The sequence below is a fragment of the Leptinotarsa decemlineata genome, unplaced genomic scaffold (assembly GCF_025532065.1).
Source record: "Leptinotarsa decemlineata unplaced genomic scaffold, Ldec_3_MD MMD2_tig00026299_RagTag_RagTag, whole genome shotgun sequence".
Taxonomy (NCBI): domain Eukaryota; kingdom Metazoa; phylum Arthropoda; class Insecta; order Coleoptera; family Chrysomelidae; genus Leptinotarsa; species Leptinotarsa decemlineata.
This window is the reverse complement of record NW_027412676.1, coordinates 4033133-4058039: the sequence shown is the minus strand read 5'-3', so window position 1 is coordinate 4058039 and position 24907 is coordinate 4033133. Positions and strand designations below refer to the sequence as shown.

Genomic DNA, 24907 nt, shown 5'->3' with positions numbered 1-24907 from the left:
CTTGATGGTGTCATTTATGGTTTCTCTAAAAAAAGAAATGGACCTGGTTTCCTCATCAATATTTTTGTGGTGTTAAATTTTTCATAATGGGGATTGAAATTAAATCTTCTATAGTTAACATCCCTAGGCCAGAATGAAGGAGTGTAAAAAGTATCCTTAAACCAGAAATCTGCTGCAGTAGCATATGATTTAAATTTTCCATTTTCTTTCAGGTCTCTAACGATGAAATCCTCCACATAATCATCCGATATTATTCTAAGGAATGTAGTGATGTCTTCCTCGGTAACTTCTTGTGACACCTTGTAGATACATCCATGCCCTATTTTTTGTGCATTTGAATTTTTCGTCGCTAATGTTTCTTTGGTGACTTTTTTCTCTTATCTCTTCATCATTTTTATTCCTATTCTCATTCTTATGAAGCTTATCTATTTTATTATTCAGAACCTCTATCAACTCATTGATTGATTTCAATTTGTTCTCTAGTTTTTCATCTAGGAACTGGTTCAAATTCTGTAGAATAGATTCTGGTTGTGGAATTTCGATCTTGTTTTGTTAACAAGCCACTATGAGTTCTCATTTTGTCATTTTCAATTTCCAGATTTTCAATTTCACCTTTTAATAGTTTATTATTTCGCATTATTTTCCTTCATAATCTTATTTTCCCATACTATTAATTTTTCTATCAGTAAGGAAATTTCCATATCAAGTGTTTCTAGGTTAGGATTTTCATGTTCTTCAACTGCTTCATCGAACTTCTGCTTATTACAACACTTTTTTGTTTTCTTATTAGCACAACTATAGTGGAAGATTGTCCCACAGTTTTCACATGTAACTTTCTTTAAAATAGCTGTTTTTTTCAATAATCACAGAACTCTTGATGCATCAACTTTACTTTCCGCCATCAATAAACACCATGACGGCAAATTAATAACTAATAAACTCTCTGTAACTATTCGAAATTAAAATTTCGTAGCCCCTAGTTTTATGGCGGACATGTCCATGTTCAATTTTTTCGAAAAAAGCTGAAGTACCTCATTTTTGATACAGGAGATGTTTCATGAAGATGAGTAAACATCATCTCGGAATTTGAAAAAGTGAGTTTTTGCCCATTTTTTGTATTTTCAGAATTAGTCATTGATTCAGAACACCTTGTATAATATTTTGGAAATGTTACTCCTACAAGAGGATGGAATGAAATATTTTTTTTGATCAATAATAGCTCATTTATGTACTTTATCCACATTTAAATTTTATGGGATAATCACTCGATTGCGGAATTATTAGTTTATTTTTGAGTAAACAAATGAATATCTCAAGAACAGTTCATTTATGGTATAGGGTGTATTACATGAACTCATATTAGAATGTCAGTCATTCAAAAATGTGAAAATATACAGGGTGTTACATTTTAATAAGGGAAGATGGTACCATCTTCCGGTATAAGCGAAAGCGTTGAAAAAACGTCATTATTTTCATTCGATAAGGCAAATTAAAAAAAAATACCTTTATTTATCAATTTTCAAAATATTGCCCGGTAATGCACCCTCATATTTCGACCAATAAAATAAGGATTTAAATTACCATGCAAAAGGCAAGCCTGCATTTTTCAATATAAGTTCATTTTAGCATACATTTAAAGGATTTACAGTTGAAAAATGTTGAATTTCATTTAGGAAATAGAAAATTAATAAAAACTACCCCCAAAAACCACTAATTTGAATATATCTCGAAAGCATAAAAATATATGAAAAAAATGTCGAAACAAAAAATGTAGGCAATAAAATTTTCTATAAAATCGTTTCCGATCACTTTTGACGTATTTGCAACAGAAACTGAGATATTTGCAATAATCAATTTATACTTATAGTTCAGACGGGCTGCAGTAGAGCGGTTATATCTCTCCAGCACTACGAAATAGATTAAGTGTTTGTCTGCGGAGAAGACAAAGTTTATACGAGTTGAAAAATTGGCTGAGGAACTTCCAGCATCTACAAAATGCAGCAACTTCATTTATATTTTATTTATATGGACATTTCGATGAAAATTTAACAATTGAAGAACTGTGTTATAAACTTTTTGGTTACCCTACACAAACTAAGATTGAAATTCGACTGACAAGTTTACCTCCTACATCTTCAGCTTGCTTCAACATGCTAAAAGAGTTTTTTTATCAAATTCAACAATGGAGTGGAAATAACCTTCAGCCTGAGCAATAGGGATGGAAACGACTTAATGTTTTTTTTCAGGTAGATTTATTATTTAGGTAGACGAATAGGTACTAGGTTATAGTATATAACGGTGTAATTTAGAAGTAACTCTCAGTTATGCTTGAAGAAGCTATTATATAGCAAAACATGTGTCGCGGTTTTTGTAAAACCCTTATAGTGAAAATCATACAATAAACTGTATTGATTAGTTTTTTAATATGGATTTTCATCAAGTATCGGCCAGTTCTATCCAATTACTTAATATGTTGATGATCCCAATCATGACAACCGATAAACCTGCGCCTGAAGATTTGTTAAGACAGGTAATTTGCAAAGTATTATAATTTTATTATTCAAACTCTCATTTTTTATTGAAATTTAATTGTTGAAACTATATTTTCAGATGTTCTGCAGCTGTCATACCAACTGTGTGACTCAACGATGTGACATTTTTCGTTCTTTTTTTGTAAAAAAAAAAAAAAAAATCCGTATTTTTTACATAAAAACCGTGTGTCACAAGAAGTAACAAATTGTTGTTTTTGTTTTTTTGGTAACATTAAAAAAATATGAATTGTAAAAATTAATTTGTTTGAAAAAAATTGTTTATTGAATGAATATGAATGAAAAACACAGTTTGTTTCAGAATTAAAAAAAAAATTGAAATTATGATTAAAAAAAAATCAAATGCGTTTTCAAGCAATAATTTTATTTTGAGAAATGATTTTGTTTTTAAAAATCATAATATTCATTACTGATAAAAATCCCCCAAAAAATTTCAAATATCTCATAAACAATACATTTGTTTATAACAATTTTTCAAACAAATAGAGCTACAAGTTGCGTAAAAACCATTTTTATGTAGCTCTCAATAATAAGAATATGAATGAATTTGACTACAAAGAAAATTTTTTCATTGCTTCAATTGAATTTTGCACTTTTTACTGTCTTTGATTATTAATAACAAAGTGAAAAATCAAAATTTTAATTTTTTCAACAGGAAGGCTTTCAAGAGAAGTTTCAAGAAGTAAAAAAAACAAAGTTTTCAGTTTGAAAATTATCAAGGTTTTCATGTAAATCAAAAACTTTTAAAAATTAGTTAATTAATCAAAGTATATCTAATAAAATAATCACGAGAATTTTTTTTATGGATTTTCGTTCATTCAAGGGTCTAGAAGGTATGTGAAGTTGTTTTTCTTAATGATGATATTTAATGGGTTGAAATAATTTTTATTGTTCAAAGGTCCATATCGGTTAGTGCGTACGGGACGCGCATTGCCCGCTTTTAGAGATATTTTCCCTTCTGAATTGAAATTATAAATGTTGGCGATAGAGTTTTGAAAGGTTGTTTTTTTACACTTTTCACTTGCTATAATCCAACCCGTGTTGGGAATCACACGTAAGGTAAGACCTCGTTAATCTTTAGTTCGCACAAGTTTCGACTTCTGATGGTTGTCGTTCGTAGGGGTGCGACAGCTGGTTAACGGAAAAACAGATTTTTAAAACAGATTTTTTTTTATTAGTTTCAGAGATATTTGCAAAAACCGAAACCCCTCTTTTTTTTACAAAATTTTTACTTTTGCAATTTTTTGAGCCTCTCGAATTTTTTCAAAAAGTTGATTGGGGTCATTCCGAATCGAATGAGCATTGGGTCATAATTTTCGGTGCCTTGGACAGAAGTTCCAAAAAAAGATCTTATGACCCAAACCCACCAAAAAGCTGGACTGCCCCGCGAAAATCGGGAAGTGTCGTCACTCTACCAAACACCCAATTACAATGATTTATTTCACAACCTATAACATCGATCTATTTCTTTACGCTTGCTCGGTGAATGTCTTATAATACCTGTTGCCAGGCAAAATTAGCCGCTCTACTAGCCGCACGCCTGAACTATAAGTGTTAATTGATTATTGCAAATATCTCTGTTTCTATTGCAAATACGTCATAAGTGATCAGAAACGATTTTATAAAAAAATTTATTGCCTACATTTTTTGTTGCAACCTTTTTTTCATATATTTTTATGCTTTCGAGATATAAGTGATTTTTGGGTAGTTTTTATTCATTTTCTATCCCCTAAATGAAATTCAACATTTTATAACTATAAATCCTTTAAATGTATGCTAACATGAACTTATATTGAAAAATGCAGGCTTGCCTTTTGCATGGTAATTTAAATCCTCATTTTATTGGACTATTATTATTTTCCATCACCAAATTCATAGTTACTCCACTAGGGGAAATTCTAATTTATATATACCACGTTTGAACTTTACACGATCCACGAACTCCTATTTCTATAAAGGACTATAATAACTTCCCGCTTGAGATAAAACAAAGTGAATCTATTATGACATTCAAAAAAGAACTTACTAGTCATTTGAAACATCAACATTAACGTTGATATATCTAATATTTGTAATTTACATTGTTATTTTTTTTATTTATTGAATGTTTGGATAATTCCGAGCATACATATTTTAGTGTTATGAAGAAGTTGGACTGTGACTTTGTCTATCCAATTTTCAAATGTTTTTGTATATTAGGATGCCAATTTGAAATAAATATATTATTATTAATATAAGTCCTATTATTTCCCAAAATACGGATAACTGATGTCATCACGCTGTACCCTCCATTCTACCTACCTGTCAGGTTCAGTGAATTTGGTCACTTTTATCTGATATCTATGAATAATAAACTTACCAGAAATCAATAAAGAAATGTTACCCTTCAACAATAAAAATTACCTGTACCTTTTGATGTCAGATTCTTCGCAAGAATGACTTGAGAAGGTAAACCTCTGTCCACACAACACTTTTTTTTAATAGCTGCATACCTATCCGCAGAATTATTGGATACGACACACATTATTAAAGAAGGTTTTTCTTTAGCAATCGCATTTTCAATGCCGTCAAGGTATGAATTTGCACGGTCATCTCCAATATCCATCATTTTTTCTTCAGGTATAAACCAAGACATGCCACTAGCAGCACGTTTCAATTGGTACAGAAAATCTTGACAACCTCTTTTGAATTTTGCAGGACATATCACAACAAATTTTTTAAATTCAGCTGGAGAAATCATTGGTGACACTCTTAAATCTCTAGTCCAATCAGCCTTCTGTCCAGAAAAGTATTTAGCATTTCCACCTGAAAAAAATATATGTTTTTTCAATACTTAGTTACATCGAAAGTCAATGGGAAAAAAACAAGGTTTTGTTTATCGCCTTTGACGTTTTAACAAATAGAAAATCGTTCAAACCCAATCTATATTTTTTGCACTTTTCAACCCTGTTGAAAATATGGGTCAAATCATACCTGGTTTGAAAGATCAATTTCAATGCTTCTAACTTTTTTTAATTAGATGAAGGTATCGAGAAAAAAGATATAGAAAAATCGGCCATGATTTTTTCATTGTCTTGCTATCAAAGATTGCTTTATTTGCTCTAAAATTTTTATTATTGTATGTACCGTTAAAAGTAGAAGACAAATTATTGTTTTATAGTGCAAATTTTTGAAATCAAATCAAAATTTGGTATGAGACAAGAGCTAGCAGAAATTAAAAATAATTTAAATCTCAAATAACTGTTGCATTTTGACCCTGAAACAATAATTTTCCCATCTACTGCGAACAGATAAAAAGCGTGAAAAATACTTCAGTTTAGAGTAATCTACATTAAAAGTAGAAGAGACTGTATTTCATCAGTTCGGACTTCCATTATCTAATATAATATAAATTGATTTGAAACCCCTGAAAAAAATAAATAAAAAGATTAACAAAAAATAACAACTTCATTAAACAAAAAACTGAAATTACAAGGAAATAACATACAAGCAACAACCAAAAAAAATTAAAAATTTAAATATTAATGAAAGCTGAAAATTAAAAAATATTTTCAACAAAATATGAAAAATAACAATTAAAAGATTCCAAACCAAGTTACGTCACGACGTTTCGATTGTTAGTATCCACAATCGTCTTCGGGTGATAACTGGACTTATTCCTCCAAGATCTGACTATTTATAGGTCATTCGAGTGCTTTCACCTATCCCCTCTTCCCTCTCCCCGCTTCATTGCTTTTAGCGGGAAATGACCGTTTGGCGGGAGTTGGTCGTTTTTCGCTTGAGTAGAGGTTTCCATATGTTACGTATATCTACGCTAGCTTGACTAAATGCGTTGTTGGACAACATATACTGCGGACTGCGATTCCAAGAATTGAATTTACCGAATACCCTGCGAGAGCAGAGAATCATACATCGGTGAAACTAAGAGGCCATTGAAAGTTCGCATTGCTGAGCACAAAAAACACAAAGCGAGGAGAAACCAGCAAATCCGGAATAGCAGAGCATGTTTGGACTCATCAACATAACATCAAGTGGGCTCAAGCTGAAATCATCCACAAAGAGGAACACTGGTTTAGGAGAAAATTCAAAGAAGCCGCGCACTTGGTTTGTAATTTCAGTTTTTTGTTTAATAAAATTGTTATTTTCGCTTAATCTTTTTAATTTTTTTCAGGGATTTCAAATCAATTTATATTACATTAGACACCGGAAGTCCGAACTGACAAAATGACTATTGTCTAGTTCATCACAAGAGGCAGAACTGATAGGATACGTAAATTCAGATTGGACCGGAAATGAAATAGATCGAAGATCCTTTCCTGGGTTCGATTTTATACTTGGTGGGGCAGCAATTTAAAGTAAGAAGCAAACAACTGTTGTTTCATCAACTACAGAAGCACAATATATGGGATTATTCGCGGCAACGAAAGAAGCAATTTTCCTCAAAAATGTATTGGCTGAAATTTGAGTAAAAAGAGACAGTGTTGTAATTTTCAATGACAATCAGTTAACTTTAAACCAAATGATAAAACAAAGCATATAGATATTCACCATCATTTCTTACGGGAAGCTATCGAGGAAAAGCATGTTGATTTTGAGTATGTGTCAACACAGGATTACATAACAGACGCTTCAACGAAAGCACTGAGTAAGCCCAAGCTGAAATTATGTATAGAAGAATTTGGAATCAAGTCAATAGTATAGTAGTAATGATTGAGGAAAGGTGTTGGAAATGATAATCTCATACTATTATCTCTATGTGTTCTAAGTTTTCATTTATACTTGGTGATCTATGGTTGTTGAGATGTTTAAAACAGTAATAAAAAATGTATAAGGATAAGTCATTACTGCTGAAATTCTATCATTAATTTGAATAGATAATGTGAAATTCAAATAACAGATCATAAACTGAGTGATCACAAACGAATTACATATTACAACTGATATACCTAAATGTATATTTACATTTACATACATTATTAGACATTTCTCAAAAAAGTTCATCATAGAAATCATTGAAAATGAAAGAAAATTCCAAACTCTGGTTCAGTGAAGACCTTGTAATAATAATAATATGCTTTATTATCATAAGACATAATCTTGTAGACAAAGCGTGTGTAGTACATACTTAAAAAAAGCAATACATACCAACTGAAATTAAAATAAAAATATAAATAGTGCATGGGTACAAACTATGTTAAGATGGAGGATATAAAAGAGTAAAAGTCAAGTTTATAAATCAGTAGTCAAAAAGTAACAACTAAGAGCTCCTTAATAAGTAAGGATAAAAAATATGCATAAGTCATAAGCTATCGTTAAAATATTCATCCAAAGTATAATAGGAATATAATATTATATAATATTCTATCAAATAGAAATTGTTTGACTAACTTCCTGAATTGGAAGTCATTTATAATGGCAGATAATGGGTTAAGGTACACGATAGCAGTAAAACAGTATAAAATTAGAGATTTGTTCATAACAGAATATCAACTGATATTCGATTATAACCGGAAAATAAAAGATTATTATTATTATCATTGTCTGTAGGCTTTCACTGCCGGTGTCTAACAAATAGTCCGATATTTTCGGGTTTATTAGCCGTGGTCTGCAGGTTTTTACACCTGACGTTTCGTCTGATACTGCGGCAGACGAACGCAATGTAGATCACTATCTGCTGCGAAGTGCAGCAGATAGATCACTTCGACCGTTCCGCAAGCCTATGATAATGTCTGTCAAAGTAGCAGACAAGATTAAATGTCAGCTATAAAAACCTGTAGACCACGCCTAACAAATCCGGAAACATCAGATTATCAACTACTCGATTGAACCACTCTACGGTGATCCTCACTCACAATGTGCGTGTGTCCGCTAGACCGCGCTCACGGCAACCGATTCATCAGTATGAAAATGTTAGAGAGGATGTGTGTATGTCAGATTAAGGAAGAGACTTTGTGACGTAGAAGTTCCATTTATGCCAGAAATTATTTGCTACGAACTCTCCTAACATTCTTGTTGGGAGAAATTTCCGGAGTTTTTTGGTACTTCATATCAACAATTATAATTTCTTTTCAAAATATTCCGAACAATTCTATCACTCACTTCCAGCAGTTCTGAACTCAATCCATATTTCTCAAACTTTTTTAATACTTCGATGAATGGTGGTTTGTGTATGAATTGGCTTCTTTTCAAACATAACAATAAATAGATTTATTGTATCTCAAATAGAGTAATCACCAAAATAGCACTTTAAAATTTGTATCTTTTCTTTCTTTGTGAACTTGAACCTTTCAGAGTGTCTAGGAAAGCATTTTATTATCAATTTTTATGGTTGCTCAACAATTGGTAAGATAGCCGACAGTGAAACTGACAATTTAGAAGCTCAGAAGAAAATCTGCAAGTATTGCAAAAAAAATGTTATGAAAGGTGTAAACTATGCAACCTGTGATGAAGCATACCACAACAGTTGTGCCCAGAGGAAAACATGCTGTGATCCATTGGTGATAATCAAAGAAAAAAAACCAGATGGACAGTGCTCAATGTGCAACAGAAGAATCGTACCTTAAAGAAATAATTCAACTGCTTTCTCGAACAATCAATGATAAAGATACTATAATTGCCGAAAAAGAAATAGTGATTCCTCTACTGAAAGATAAAATATCGCATCTGGAAGATATTTTTATATATTTTCTTAATGTTAGAAGTATTATTCAAAAAAATAATATGATAGAACTTGAGTTGAACGGTTTAAATATATATTTTATTGCTCTGGGCCAAAGAAACTGAAGTGTGTAGTATATCAATTAACGGTTATAATTTTATGAGTCAGTACAGTAGAAATGTCCTGAGAGGTGGAGGCTGTGCCATCTGGGCCAGATCAGACCTGGATGCTGAACCGGTAGATATTGGTAAATATAGTATTGAACAAGATTTTGAGGTTTGTGGAGTTAAATACAGTTTAACTCAAAAAACTCATATTATTATCTCCCTATATAGAGCCCCAACAGGCAATTTTCAGGTGTTTATTGACAGGCTAGAGGTTGTTCTGAATTCTGTTTTCGCTATTGATGCATACTTATGGATTACTGGCGACTTCAATGTGAATTTTAACAATTCCTCCCGTGAAGCAGATGATATAATCAACACTATGGCCCAGTATGGGTTATATGGCATAGTATTCCAAATACCAGAGTTACTTCTGCTAGTAGTACAAGAATTGACAATGTTTTTGCAAATTTAGGGAACGAGGCAGTGACATCAGTTAATGATACCCACATCTCTGATCACCAATCCATAATCGTTAAGATTAATTCAATGGAAATGCATTATAACAGTAAAAAGAATCTATCATTTCAAAAACGGTACTTCAACTCCTTCAATAAACAACGATTTAGAAATGTCTTAACAGCGGAAACTTGGGATGAGGTATATAATACAAACGATTGTAATTATAAATTCAACATCTTCTTAAACAGTTTCTTTGATATATATGATAAATGCTTTCCAATGTCAAGAAGAAAGAATCAGAGTAATAAAAAGAATTGGATTACAGCTGAGATCAAAAACTCTAGCGAGAACCTGAAAGATCTGTTCATTCTACAAAAGCAGCATGCTGAAATTCAAAATTACTACAAATCTGCGAAAAAAGAACATACGCATCTCGTCGAAACTGCAAAAAGAACATTCTATAGTACTTTAATAGAGAAATCTGAAAATAAAAATAAAACTTCTTGGGAAATCATCAACAAGCTAAGAAATAAAACAAGTAACTCTTCTAACTTGAAAATCCTACATAATAGTGAATTGACCAACCCCAAGATAATAGCTGACACATTCAACAATTTTTTTATTGAAGCACCTAGGGACGTAGCAAAGTCCATCAAAAAAATTGGTGAATTTGATTTTTCGGGGAAAAGCAACACAAACTCTATTGCTTTCATGCCATTTACTGAAGATGAAATGTTACACATTGTATCAAAACTGAAAAATAAAATGTCTACCGGTCCAGATGAAATTCCCTCTGTTTTAATAAAGGAATTTGGTAAAGATATAGTAGGTATTCTAACCCATTTAGTAAACCATTCATTTGCATCGGGCATATTTCCAAACTGTCTTAAATCAGCAAAGCTAACTCCAGTGCATAAAAAAAAACGAAAAAACTAACATTAATAATTACAGACCAGTATCAGGTCTCTCTCCGTTTGCAAAGGTTAACGAATATTGTATGCTAGACAGACTAACTCCCTTCATCAATAAATACAGACATACCAGACCAGCAGCACGGTTTTCGGAAGGGAAAATCCACAACAACTGCAACAGTTGACTTTTATAATAATGTATTGTCCGAGATCGACAAAAGAAACTCCCCTGTTGGAATTTTTTTGCGACTTAAGCGGGGCCTTTAACTGTATTCCTCATAAGGCACTGCTACAAAAACTTTGGCTTTGTGGCATACGAGGAATTGCAGCCAAATGGTTTGAATCATATCTTTCTGATAGAAGTCAGTTTGTCCAAATTTGTTTCAAAGAAGTTGATGGATCTATTAGTAAGCACTGCTCAGATGCCCCGCAACTGGAGCCGGGAGTGCCACAGGGAAGTGTTTTGGCCCCAATACTATTTTCTTTATTCATTGCTGACATAGTGGAATTTTTACCTGAGTATAACATCACGCTGTATGCTGATGACTCATCTTTTCTTGTCTCCCAGGAATGCAGTGAAATGACCGAACAAGCTTGTAACCATATTCTTGGTAAACTAGGACTATGGTTTTCAGCTAATCAACTACATTTCAGTACAGAAAAAACTGAGTATCTAATCTTTCACACCAGACAAAGACTAATAAACAATCCACTCTCGATCAAACTGAATGACTTAAATATTAACAGAAAATCAACAACAAAATATATCAAATTCGATGTATGCGAAATGTGGTTGATATCGGAAGTTTGAGAAATTTCTACTTTGCTGAAATCCAGTCTATTCTACTTTATGGCATTTTACTATGGGGAAACTCTCCGGCAGCACTGCATCTATTTCTTATTCAGAAAAGAGCAGTAAGAACTGTAAAAAATGTATCACCCAGGAATTCCTATAAACCATTGTTTGCCGAATTGAATATTCTTCCTCTGGCCTGTCTTTATATTATGGAGGTTGCCTGCTACATCCATAAAATAAAAAACTCTCTTCCCAGGCATTCGGACATACATGTCTACCAAACCAGAAATAATCAGCTAATCTATCCAAATCATAGCAATCTCCAAATAACATCAAATGGACCACTTTCAACAGGTGTGAGAATTTACAATAAATTATCCACTGGCATTAAAACTCAGCCTACACACTTCAAATTTCGAAACTCCATAAAACGCTTTCTGCAAGAAAATTTATTTTATAACATTGATGAATTTTTATTGTAACTTTTTAAGCAAATAACTTATATCGATGTTCCTTTTGTTGTCTTGTAGTTATGTATGTAGTCTTTACTACATTTATATACATGCACTAAGACATTATATCCTGACATGTTCTATACCCTAATGGGTCCTTGGAATGAATAAACTGATTTGATTTGAAACAGTGCAAGAAGGGAAACGGTACAATCAAATAATAGATATTCCGTTTTAAATAGGTCAGATGATATAGTGGACCCCTCCAGAATGCATTGGGATTCCGATATTTGTGTTCCACATCTATATAATCAGTATAATAAATAAAAATTCAGTAACCTTGCCCCAAAGTTGGTATGAAAATCAATCAACAAAATTCTATATAATAGAACGAATCATGGAAATTAAATTAAATATATATTCGTAAATGGAAATGAAATTGAAAATGTACAAGATATTTGTGGAAGTTTCAATAATTACTTTATTACTGTTGGTACAAATGTATCGCCTAGTATTCCTACTCAAAATTGTATCTCAAGCCTACCGAACCAGAAAAAAAATGATTATATTAGATTCGAGAAAAGCTCTGAAATCTTGACGAATTGACATCAAAATTTTAATAGACAGGGATTCCGTAGTAACCATAACCCAATTCCAGCTAGATTTAGATTCGTACAAAACATATGGAGTTCTTTCATTAGATCTAAAGAAAAGCATTTTACACACTTCCTTAATACAAATTCTTGAACACATGAATTGGATTCAATAAATTTCACTTGCAAAAGTACATTGGATTGACCGAGTGATTACATCACTGGAAGAGACTCGATCTTAGCTTTATATAATAAATGTTGCATTCTACTTCTACATCTGCATCTTTGTATACTTCTCCATCTTCATACACAGATGGAGAAGTCGAAAGTCAAAATCTTTCTTTCAATATCTGATAAATTTATACTATTCTTAATTTTCAAACTATCTATGAATAATTCATTGAATACCAATGTTAATTTGACAATTTCTTCAATAAAATATGATTAACTATGTCAAATGCCTCAAAAGATAATGATAGTCCATATTTCATATCTCTACCCAATAGTTAAAACGAATACTGAAAATGATATTCATCACTGCAAATTTGCTATCACTCGATCCGAACAAATTACATTGACTTGAATACAACTAATTCATTGACTAGAGTAGTGTAGTGACTGTCCTAGCGAATGGACGTGTTTGCATCTGTCGGTATATCAAAGCAAACATTAAAGCTTGTTACATATTGCTGGCAGCAGCTCAGCCAATTATATATCCATTATACAAAAACATTCAGACATCCAGTTTTGTGCGTCAAAGTTATCTGTGTCGGACTTTGGTGAAGTGCATAAATAAACTCAGAAGAGTGCATCAAAGTTGTAAAAGTAGATTTGGCTATAAAAACACCGATAGATAAAGCCACAAAAAACGAAGGGTAAGAAATTCTATTAAGAGGTCCAAATTTTTGTTGCGCTCAGTGTTTTAATATGTTCCACGCTAGCTGTGTCGACAGGGTAAAACACATCACAATGGGAGGTACAAAAATACTGTGCTCTAAAGAGTTTGTGAAGAAAAATAAACAAGAGGCAGAACTACTTAGAAAAAGTGAAGACATAATAAATAAACTCAAGAAGGATAATGCAGAAAAAGTTATTGTGATAGAAAAACTAAATATAGACTGGGAAGACAAAATTAATTACCTACAAGAAGAACTTGATAAGTTAAGAAGAGATAATCAAGAGAAGGACAGCTACATAAAGAGATTGAGAAGAGTCTCAAGCGATTTTCAAGATGAAGCTGCCAGCTTGGAGGAGGATCTTATGAAAAACATCAAAAAACAGGAAAGGGAACTGACAAAACTGAACTCGGATAAAGATAAATTAGCACTGAGAAATGAAGACTTCCAGATAAAATTGGATGAAACATTGAAAGAGATGTCTAAACTGGAGGAAGAACTGGGCGAACTCAACAAAATCAACAAAAAAATGCTTACATCGATAGAAACTCTTTCAGCGCAAAATCAAGTAAATTTGAATGAAATAGAATGTATCCGACAAGAAAATTTGACATTGAAATTAGAAATAAATCAAATATCCAAATGTGACACTCAACTCAGACCTAGTCCTAGCTCATCAAAAACCGAGGACAAAATACTGCCAAACAATGTTGTGGAAGAAAATAAGCCTTATGAAACTTTGAAAAAATTGACTAAATCATCAGATGTAGAAGATGATGATAGAACATATGTAAGCAAATTGTGTATGGGTCGAGGCTCTCCAAAAAATCAAATCCTTATTTTATGCGATGATTTTGGATATGGTTTGGGAGAAATGATATCTAGATTTTATAGGAATAGGTTTACTGTTCAAACTATCATCAAACCGGGAGAGTTGTTTGAAAACATAATTGAAGATATTGTCAACTTGTCGAAAGATCTAGACAGCAATGATTACATTTTAGTTTTGGCAGGGTCAAACGATTTTAGGGCGAATAAATATCCTTCATTCAGAAAAATCAATAGTCTTCTAAAACTCTGTACAAATACAAACATAATACTATCTTCTATACCCTATGGAAAGGTGTATAGAGTTTTAATCAACTTATCTATAAATTCAATATCAAATTATACGAATACACAAAAAAGCTAAATTATTATGCTGAAGGAGATATTTCTTTCTTGGAGATTAACAGCCGCGGTGGTAAAAAGCTTAAAATTCATACCATAGCGAAAAATGTATTGAACTATAACATTCTAACGAAAAAACAAGGGGATAATTTAAAATATGTCTCTATATGCGACGATTTTTTAGATCAAGCTCAGAACATCCTTTCTATAGACCTGTGATATCCCAAGAAACTGACTCCAAGAGTGAACAATGTTACAATTTCAAATCTATAACAAAAACATGCACATTATTTTTACTGAATATTCAGTCCCTCAGACGTAAGTGTGACGAACTTTATGTACTTCTGAATACTCTGAATTTTCCCAGTATAGTATTGTTAACAGAACATTGGTGTAATAGTAATGAGCCTATATACATACCTTGCTACTCTGTGGTATGCAGAAACTCAAGAGCAGACTCAAACCACGAGGGAACAGTTATTCTGGTGGCTGACACTGTAATTACCGATTACTCTTTCTCTCAAATCGAAAAGTTCAATGATCTCTTGGATGATAAAACATTTGAATTCACAATCTGCTTTAGCAAAAAATATAATTTATATGTTGTTTGTCTTTACCGATCTCCCTCTACGGATGTTAATATATTTTTGAGAAAACTAGAGCTACTCTTGTCTGACCTGCCGATAAATAGTTCTATAATCGTAACAGGTGATTTCAATATCAATTACAATGACTGTGATTCTCTGGTTCATGAGTCACTGAAGAACTTACTTTTATCATTTGACTTGAGTATGCACGTTGATACGGATACTCGCATCTCTCGATTTTCTGCATCCTGCATCGACTATGTCTGTAGCAATATTGACAAGCAAAATGTTTCATGCACAGTTATTCCATCCGGATTATCTGATCATGAAGCAGTGATATGTTCTATTCTGTTAAAATCAACAAAAAAACAAACCATACATAAGTATGGTAGATTGTTCAGTCGTTCAAACTATGATAGGTTCTATCAAAACTGCCTTGAAATAGACTGGGTGAGCATACTCTCTGAATGTACCCCTTTTTATCATTCCACAGTGCATTGTCTGATGTGTTCAATAAGTCGTTTCCAGAACAAATAATTAAAAATAAATGTAAAAAGCCATGGGTGACAAAAGGACTGAAAACATCCTCTAGAAACCTGCGCTCACTGCATTATATCAGAAAATTCACGAATGAAACATTTTTCTGGAACTATTTCAATGATTACAAAAAAGTATATCGATCCACTATCAGTCTAGCTAAGAGAATATATTACGGCAACAGAATGGGGGAATCGAAGAATAAAATTAAAGAAACTTGGTCAATTATAAGTGATATAAGAGGTAAAACAAAAAAGAAAAACTCTGAACTGTCACTTAATCCTAATATAATAAATGAGTTCTACTGTTCTATTGCTGAACAGTTGAGTAACACAATTCATGCTCCATATGATCCATTGATCAACTTAGAAAATATAAAAATTCATGATAGTCTTATTTTATATGACACTGACCTTAATGAATTGTTCAAAACACTTCATGACATTAAAAATAAAAACACGGCCGGATATGATGATATTTCCGTTAAGATTCTCTTGAATTTACCACTCAATGCTCTAGAAACTTTGGTCGCCCTTATTAATACCTCATTCAGGACTGGCTCATTTCCTTCTTCCCTGAAGACTTCCGTTGTCATTTCACTACATAAAGGTGGTGATTTAGATAATCCCTCCAATCTGCGTCCTATCTCCTTAATACCGACTTTAGCAAAAATTATTGAGAAATTAGTCAAAGTACGTTTAGATGAATTCTTAAAACTGCACTGTATTATAAGCAAAAACCAGTTTGGGTTTCAAGAGGAAAAAGATACAAATGATGCTATCTTCTCTTTTTTATATGAAATTTACTCTGAATTGAATGCTGGTGAAGTAGCTGCCGCAATTTTTTGGGATATTTCAAAGGCGTTCGATTGCGTTAATCATAACATTTTATTAAAAAAACTTCATAAATATGGATGTAGAGGTGTAACGAACACTTGGTTCGAATCGTACCTTTCAGGTCGGAGTCAAATGGTGAGGACAACGGAACTCTCGGAGAACAGGGCCATTGAATTTGGTGTACCACAGGGTTCTGTGTTAGGCCCTATTCTGTTTCTGTTATATATGAATGACATATCTATGATTAACATATCTGGTAGTTTCACTCTATTCGCGGATGATACTACAATATTGTGGAAAGAAAAAAACTCTATGGAGTTAATTAAAATAATATCATCCGACTTGAAGAAGGTGAAGAGCTGGTGCGATGCAAATTTACTCTCTCTAAATGCATCCAAAACAAATATAATATCATTCAAATGTTCGCTTGATGACATTTCAATAGACGCTGACGTATTACAAACTAAATTAAACACAAAATTTCTCGGTGTATTCATTGATAATAGGCTGAAATTTGATGAGCATATTAAACAACTGAAGAGTAAGATCTCCTCAAGATGTTATGCAGTTAGAGTGGTTTCAAATGAGTTGGGTTTCCATGTCGCAAAGACCGTTTACCATGCACTTGTTGAATCACGACTACGTTATGGAATACCTTTTTGGGGAGCATGCAACTCATCCCTCCTCTCTTCTGTATTAATATTACAGAAGAGGGCACTAAGATGTCTCTGTAAAGTTAAACCCAGAGAATCGTGCAGAAATTTGTTCACTGCCAATAAAATGTTAACAGTCATCGCACTTTTTATCTTAGAGACAGTTTGCCTTATTTATAAACATAAATCGAAGCTCAACTTTGCTTCTACTCCTTATGCTACACGCAATAGCAATTATACCTTTAGGCTTCCCATCCCAACTTCGAATTTAATCAAGGATTCCATATACTACAATGGTGGTAAATTGTTCAATCATTTACCATTAGAAATGAGATCGGCAAATTTAAGCAACGTTCATTTCAAAAAGGCGGTGAAGAACCTCCTTGTGGATAGACCCTATTATAGTTTGGAAGAATATTTTAGCGAATCCTTTTAATAATATATTACTAATATTTTTACTACTATTGTACCATCACTTTATACATGGTGGTATTTTATCTATACATTTTTAGAATTTTTTTTATATTTACATTTATACATTTTTGGAACTTTTTTATATTTACATTTATACTTTTTTTATATCAACATTGTATTTCTTGGACTTTGTCAATAAGATGCAAATCTTCGGACAATAAAGTATATTTTGATTTGATTTGATATTATCAGGAAAGATTCCACATTCGAATGATTTGTTGTTTATTTCCTTCATAGGTGGGGTCAGTTCTCATATCACATATTCAAAAGTTAAAACTGAAATTTATATTTATTATACATTCAGAAAAATGCTTACCACCAAGAATAGTCTCCTGCTGAAGTGATCGACCTTGGAACCTAATCAAATCTTTAGCAAGATTAAGGTCCCAGTTTCGAAGTTCTTGTATAACTTCTGGACAATTTTGCATTCTGTTGCTGAATTCTCGTAACTTCGCAATTCGTCCGACCGGGCCAACTCGTGTATGATCCGCCAATGCTCTCATCAGCTGGAAATTTTCTCTTTGGCGATCCGTAAGACCAGTCAGTTGACAAAGTTCGGGTATCAAAAGTACAGTTTCAGGCATGCCGGCTCTAATTTCTCGTGGTTTACTTCGCGAAACTAACATAGGTTGTGTCAACACCTGAAAAATTAATATTATCAACAAGTCTCAAAAATTGAATAAAAGAATCGTAATACTTGTATGTTGATGTTATAACGAGTTCTGTAATATTCAACAAATGAAATACTGCTTCCATCTCTTCTAGGAAATGTGGAGGCGGGAGATGTATGAAAATCGACGTCATCGATTTTGTATGTTTTATTGTTGTAATATGTCAAAACTACACTGCCTATAATTTTCGATTGGAATTCTGCACGATGATTTGAAGACCTGCATTCCAACATTAGATCATAGACATTGTCTTGCCTCATAACTTTGAATGTTAGATCAGAATTCAACAAAATATCATTTTCATGTTGTCTCATTGAAGTTACAAATCCAGGCCACAACTCTAAACAGAATTCGGGAATAGCAACCTGGAAAAAAAAGAATGACCTTTATAAATACATAATATAATAATATTTCTGATAAAGAGTTTATCAAAAACCATAAGTGTGAAGTTCCACAAGTTTCTGTGCTAGCTTCAATTCTATAATTTATAGCAATTCTGTTACAGAGCTAAATTTATGTGGTTCTATTAATTTTTCTGCTGGAGACATAACCCTCATTTACTTCTCTAAAAATATAAATATAACTGAAAAATACATTTTAGAACTCTTACAACTAATATCTTTCTGGTTGGGATCTCATGAGTTACATTTAAATTTGGATAAATCTCGCTATACGAAATTATATACAAAACAAATTCAGATAAGTTTTCCTCAATTTAAATAATATGATAGAATTAAAGAAAAAAAGGGAATTACAAATTAAGATAACTAGTTATCTTGCATTCACATATTGGTTGGCTCAGAAAAAAATGCACCTTTTGTAGGTGTATTTTATGAGAGAAATTTATTCAATTTGAATATTAGAAAAAAAAAAAAGGATTTTTTTCTTTAATTTATTGAAATCTTCAATGCCTCAGATCAGTTTGAGCAATAGCCAATTCCTCTCTTTTAAAACCTTTACAATAGTTAAATAACAAACGCACAAAATGTATATACATAAAGAATCAAAAAGAAATTACTATCAATCAAAATAAACCAAGAAGAAAATTATTTGACATTAGTGGAGTATATCATTTCAAATAAATTTAATAATAAATATCATTCAGTACTCTTGTACTCATTTGCAGAAATTAAAAAAAATATAGGAATGAGAATTGTATCAAGATGTGATAGGTCCACTCTCAACCAAATGTTCCCGGTGATGTAAGTTAAGGAAGTACTTGTTATGACAGCATATAAACAATTTCTGAAAACTTATCGTTAAAGTCTCTCCGACATTTTAATGAATATTCTTAGTGGGAGAAAAGGCTTTTTGGTTTTCAACTTAGCCATCTTTATAATAAAAATGTGAAGTTTCAAATAGAAAGAAGAAAGCAATTAGGTCAAAATAAACTATTTACAAAGACCTCTAGATCATGCACATAATTTTTTTTCAGATACAAACTGAAAGAAAAAGTCCATTTGAAACAACTGATTTGATACATATGAACAATTACACGAAAATTTCTCATTCTGTTTTTACTTCCAACATTCGTTATGAAATTGTCAATAACTAGGTGATTCACAGAAATGCCACACAATGTTATATATGAAAGCGTTGATACAAAATTTCACTTATATTACAATTTATCATCCTTAAGGTGTACTTTTCGAAGTGTTGGGTTGAACACCCTCATTAGCATCTCTTTGAACTTTCGAAGAAGAAAACACAAAAAATTACAACTTTATGACATGCATGATCCACACATCTTTGTAAAGATGTTTATTTTGAACTTAATTGCTTTCTTCCTAACTTCGAAAAATTACCATGTTTTTTGTTTGAAGATAAAGTAGTAGAAAGTCAAAAACTTTTCCGAAAAACTAATCTGTCCTAAAAAGTATCCTCTTTCAAATTCATAGTACGGGTTTTATGACTCTGGTGATTTTCCAATATTTCCATGTTGGATTGCATCAGAGCACATAATTCAAGCTAAAGTATCCATTGAACAATTGTTAGGGCATCCTAAAACGTAGCGTTTTATATGATGGACAGTTTAGAATCTTATTGTAACAAATTGGTCTTTCGGCATACTCTAGAGAAGAATTACATTTTTCAAATACATAATGAAGTGAATCTGAATATAAATTATTTTATCTCATTACCCTATTTGTAGGATCGAAGTACTGTCTGCCTACTAACTGGAACTTCATGAATGTGAGACATTTCCTTATTATAATATTGAATAACTGTATATAGTGATAGTCTCCCCATGCAACATCACCAACAAGTCTAATAGTTATTCGAAATCTTTCTCCTGTATCGCTGTCCACAAGTTTTTCCAATGGATCAGGGTGGATTCTCTGTGTAGTGTACATGACTGTGCCATCAAATAGGTATCCATTAATGCCCGATCCTCGCATAGCCGTACTCATATAACGTTTTCTGTGGCCAGTGTGGTCTACATCAGGATTGAAATCTACTCTGTACTGAAATAAACCCCATTTCCCAGCTTTCATCAGTTGGAAATAATTTGACATGAGCATAACTGGCTTCCCACTCGTACCTAAAAAATTACATAAATTTCAAGAGGCTGATGATCTGATGAGATAAACAGGCTGTATTTATATTATACAAAAACACTTTGGACACTGTACCACTTTTGTCATGGAAAAAAATAGAAATTTAAAAAAAGTTTACTCAGTACAAAAATGTGCAGATCATGCAAACAAGTTACTTTCATACACAAACTGAAAGAAAAGGTCCACCAGAAACAGCCACTTTCATATAAGAAAGAAAAATACTTTTATATGAACACTGAATTATTTAAAAAACACTTTTTTGTATTCCAAACATGCGTTATGGAATTAAATCAGGTCATTCACAGGATTGCTACACAATATAGTAAATGAAAGAAGTAAAATTTCACTTACATGGAACACTGTCATCCTCACTGGTAGACATCGGATGTTTTGCCGTAAGACACTTGTCTCATCATCTTTTCAGTACCAAAACTGGATAACATTATAAGAAAAAATACTCAATTCATTCATATTTAAGATCCTTTTCAGGAAGGGAGATGATAATATAAACTCAAAACTCAGTTTCAAAATCCCAATTTTGAGAAGTATGTGAAATTATTCAGTCTCTGTAAACGCTGCCTAGCCTTCAACGGTTTTTTGTTATCATTCATTGAGGTAAATAATCATAGTGAATTTAATGAGTGTTTTTTTCTTAAAATGTTATCCAGATTTGGTACTAAAGAGCTGATAAGGCAAGTGTCTTGTAGTGAAACATCTGATGTATACCAGTGTTCCATGTAAGTGAAATTTTATTTCTTTTTATTTACTATATTGTGTAGTAATGATATCTGATTCACTTCCATAACGAATTTTTGTAATATCAACTGAATAGGGAAAAGTGTTTATTGTATAATTCATTGTTCATTACAGAAGTAAAAGTATATTTCTTTTGTATAATTCAATGTTTATATGAAAGTAGCTGTATCGAGACTGCTTTTTCTTTCAGTTTGCATCTGAAAGTTACTTCTTTGCATGATCTACACATCTTTGTATAGAGTTAACTTTTTTGAAATTGATTGATTGAAGTAGAGAATCAAAACCTTTCTTTGTCAAAAAATAATCTCTCCTAAAAATATACGAAATTAAATTCTGATAATTCTTGGTAGCTGTACAAGTTTGTTTACTAAAAGATCATCTATAAAGATATGGTTCCACTTAGCAATTTGATAAATTTCTTACAACACTGAAACATATCTATACTAAAACCAATAATGATTGAGAGTAGAAGTAAGCCCAGTTGACAGCAAATCAGGGCGTGCTTATTAATTTTTGAGAGGGTTAAGAATGAAAGAAAAATTCTTAGTACAATTAGTTAAAATATTCATACACATTTTTTATTTATTTCATTAAAATTGGTACAAATTTTCATCTAATCTTCAACCTCAGATTCGTCACTGTTGCTACCGCTATCATCAAAGTGAATTATGATTGGTTCAATATTGTGTTCAATACGGTTGTCTAGGTCCCGCATTTTTTGCTCCTCTTTTAAAACATGCTGCATGCATTTCTTCCAGTCTTCTGCAGAAACAGTTCGAATAGTTTCTTGTAGGTGATGTTGCACGTCCACTAATTTAAATGTTCTGTTTTCTCGTGCCACATATCCTTTTAGTTGCGCCCAGATTAATTAAATTGGGTTTAATTCGCAGTGGTATGGTGGTAACCTTAAAACTGTATATCCACGACTTAACGCCATTTCATCCACTGCGAATTTTTTATATTTGTCTGTGTGTAATTTTGTTAGCTGAAGTAGTTCTGCCTTTAAACTATCTTTGTTATATTGGATGTTCTTAATTGATTAACCATTCTTGAATTGCTGCTTTTTTCCATGATTGTTTCGGTAATGGTTCTAAATGTCGACTATGGTATGGGGCATTGTCCATGACGATGACAGACCCAGGTTCCACAAGTTGAATGATGCCCTCAAACCATTTTTCAAACACCTCCGCATTCATCTCTTCATGATAGTCGCCTGTTTTCTTAGATTTAAATATAAATTCACCATCAGACGACTACCTTTTCCAGATGGCTGTTTTAACCCAATTGACAAACCTTCAATAAAGGCTTGTCGTGCACTTGTTATATTACCATCCTGCCATACTTTTTTGACCGTATGTCCTTGGTTAACCCATGTCTCGTCCATGAAGTACAATTTTTTTTTGAGCTTCCGAAATTCATCAATTTTTCTTAGATAGTTTCTTTCCATGCTATTATTTCTTGACGTTCAATGAGAATGCTTTTCCTGTCAACTTTTCCGTACGTAAATTTAATTTCCTGTACAAGTTCCCTAAAAGTGTCTTTACCCATTTTTGGGACCAATTTATGATCGCTAAGTGCCTCCAGAACTGTTTTTAGTGTGGGCAGCTCATTTCTGAAAAATAAACTGTGAATAGTTCTGCGTATACTGGTTTTGGCTTCTTCATCAACTGTGATTTTTTTTCGTCTGCTACTAGTTTTTGGCGTTTGTAAGTCCCCATGAATTTCTGCTTCTCTTGGTATTTTGTAAATCGATGATTTTGGTACACCGGTATAATCAGAGCACATATCAACTAATTTATCTTTTGTAATTGTGGAACTTAATGATGTAGAAATGCCCGGTTGGTTATTCGGAGGTACACACGTAGAATTACAGCACATACGCACAAAGTCATCTTTTGGTGGCTGATGATCTCTTTCAAGACAGTGAAATACTCGCAGTACAATTTGTTTTTCTCTTACTGACCGAGACTCCGACCGTTTTACCTTTTTCGACGTGGAAGGCCCGACCATGTCTCCCATTTTTTGAGTAGTTTGAGAACGGTGTAGAAATATAATTATGTAACGCTTAAACACTTATTAGCACTATTATTTTCACCAATTGTTATCACAACACGTCGATTGCTGACTAACTTAACTGTAAAACGTACAATTCACGCTGTACAATTCACAAACCAATGATACGCTCATGGCTGCAAGTACATTAGTGAGGACTGCAACAATGAGATGGAAGTTACGGTAAAGTGACAAAGACAGAAATATCGTTGCGTATAGCGTTGCCACTAGTTGTAATAAATATCTAACACTATACAGAAAATAATGAATTTTAACTGATCAGTAATCAGGAAATGTATAAGTATTACTCATTACAAGCTCGTTACTGATTTTTGTCATAAATAATACCTTTTAATCGTACCAGTATTGTGTATTATCTATAATTTGCCACAACCTACAACTCTACTGCTTACTATATTTTGATTCTACTATAAACTGGTAACGTAAAATTTAGATATGACAACGCGCTTTACTCTCTAGTTTAGCAGATTCCTTGCGAAAAGCCTTCTATTTATCGAGTAACCCAATCATAGAGTACAACTTGATAAGACCTTGAAATAATGTTGAATCCATTATTTTTACATGTGTAATGGAGAATTACGACACTCTCCATTGGTCGAGAGAAAAAATATTGATATTAATGTGAAAAAACTGAGATTTTCAGTTTTCTCTAATAAAATTGATATATTTCGACTATTATATACGATAGGGAAATGAAGTTTTTTCATTATCTAGAGAAATTATTTGGCTTCCTATCAGTATAGAAAGATATGTTTTTATTACTTTCGGAATAAGAGAAAAAGTCAAAATAGTAGGAGGATTGTGCCTTTTCAACACATTTCCGTTCGCTTCAACACCCAATAAGTTCCTTATTCGATCAATAATCGACATTATTTTTTTATATAAAAAACTGCGGAATTTCATAACGATCATTTCGTCTCAATTATGTGAAGATCTATTTTGAACGGATCTCCCAATATAAGCGTTTTACTGCACCCTTGTACCGCCCGCTGCCCGGTTCTCGGGACGAGCTTCCGCGATAATACCGCGTGAAAATACCGCCAATTAAGTATTTCAGTCATTACATTTGAGAAGTTTATGTGTATGAGGTGTCTTTACTGTCAGATGCAATAAACATAAGTGTTGTGGCATTCTTTGAATTACTGGTTGGTGAGTAGACCATTCTGAAGAT

At 32.5% G+C, this 24907-nt stretch overlaps 1 protein-coding gene across 4 annotated transcripts in view; it reads right to left on the bottom strand.

Annotated features, from left to right (window-relative positions):
* The window catches only part of aub (piwi like RNA-mediated gene silencing protein aubergine), an 87446-nt gene that overhangs the window by 18492 nt on the left and 44047 nt on the right, over positions 1-24907 (bottom strand). For 3 of the 4 annotated variants that reach the window (XM_074180717.1, XM_074180718.1, XM_074180716.1), the window contains exons 5-8: positions 20491-20891; positions 18376-18714; positions 17995-18319; positions 4953-5354 (exon numbers count right to left, since the gene is read on the bottom strand). In XM_074180717.1, coding sequence (XP_074036818.1) covers positions 4953-5354; positions 17995-18319; positions 18376-18714; positions 20491-20891 — 1467 coding nt within the window. The remainder of the gene's footprint in view (positions 1-4952; positions 5355-17994; positions 18320-18375; positions 18715-20490; positions 20892-24907) is intronic. The other variant, XM_074180719.1, reaches the window with a different exon arrangement.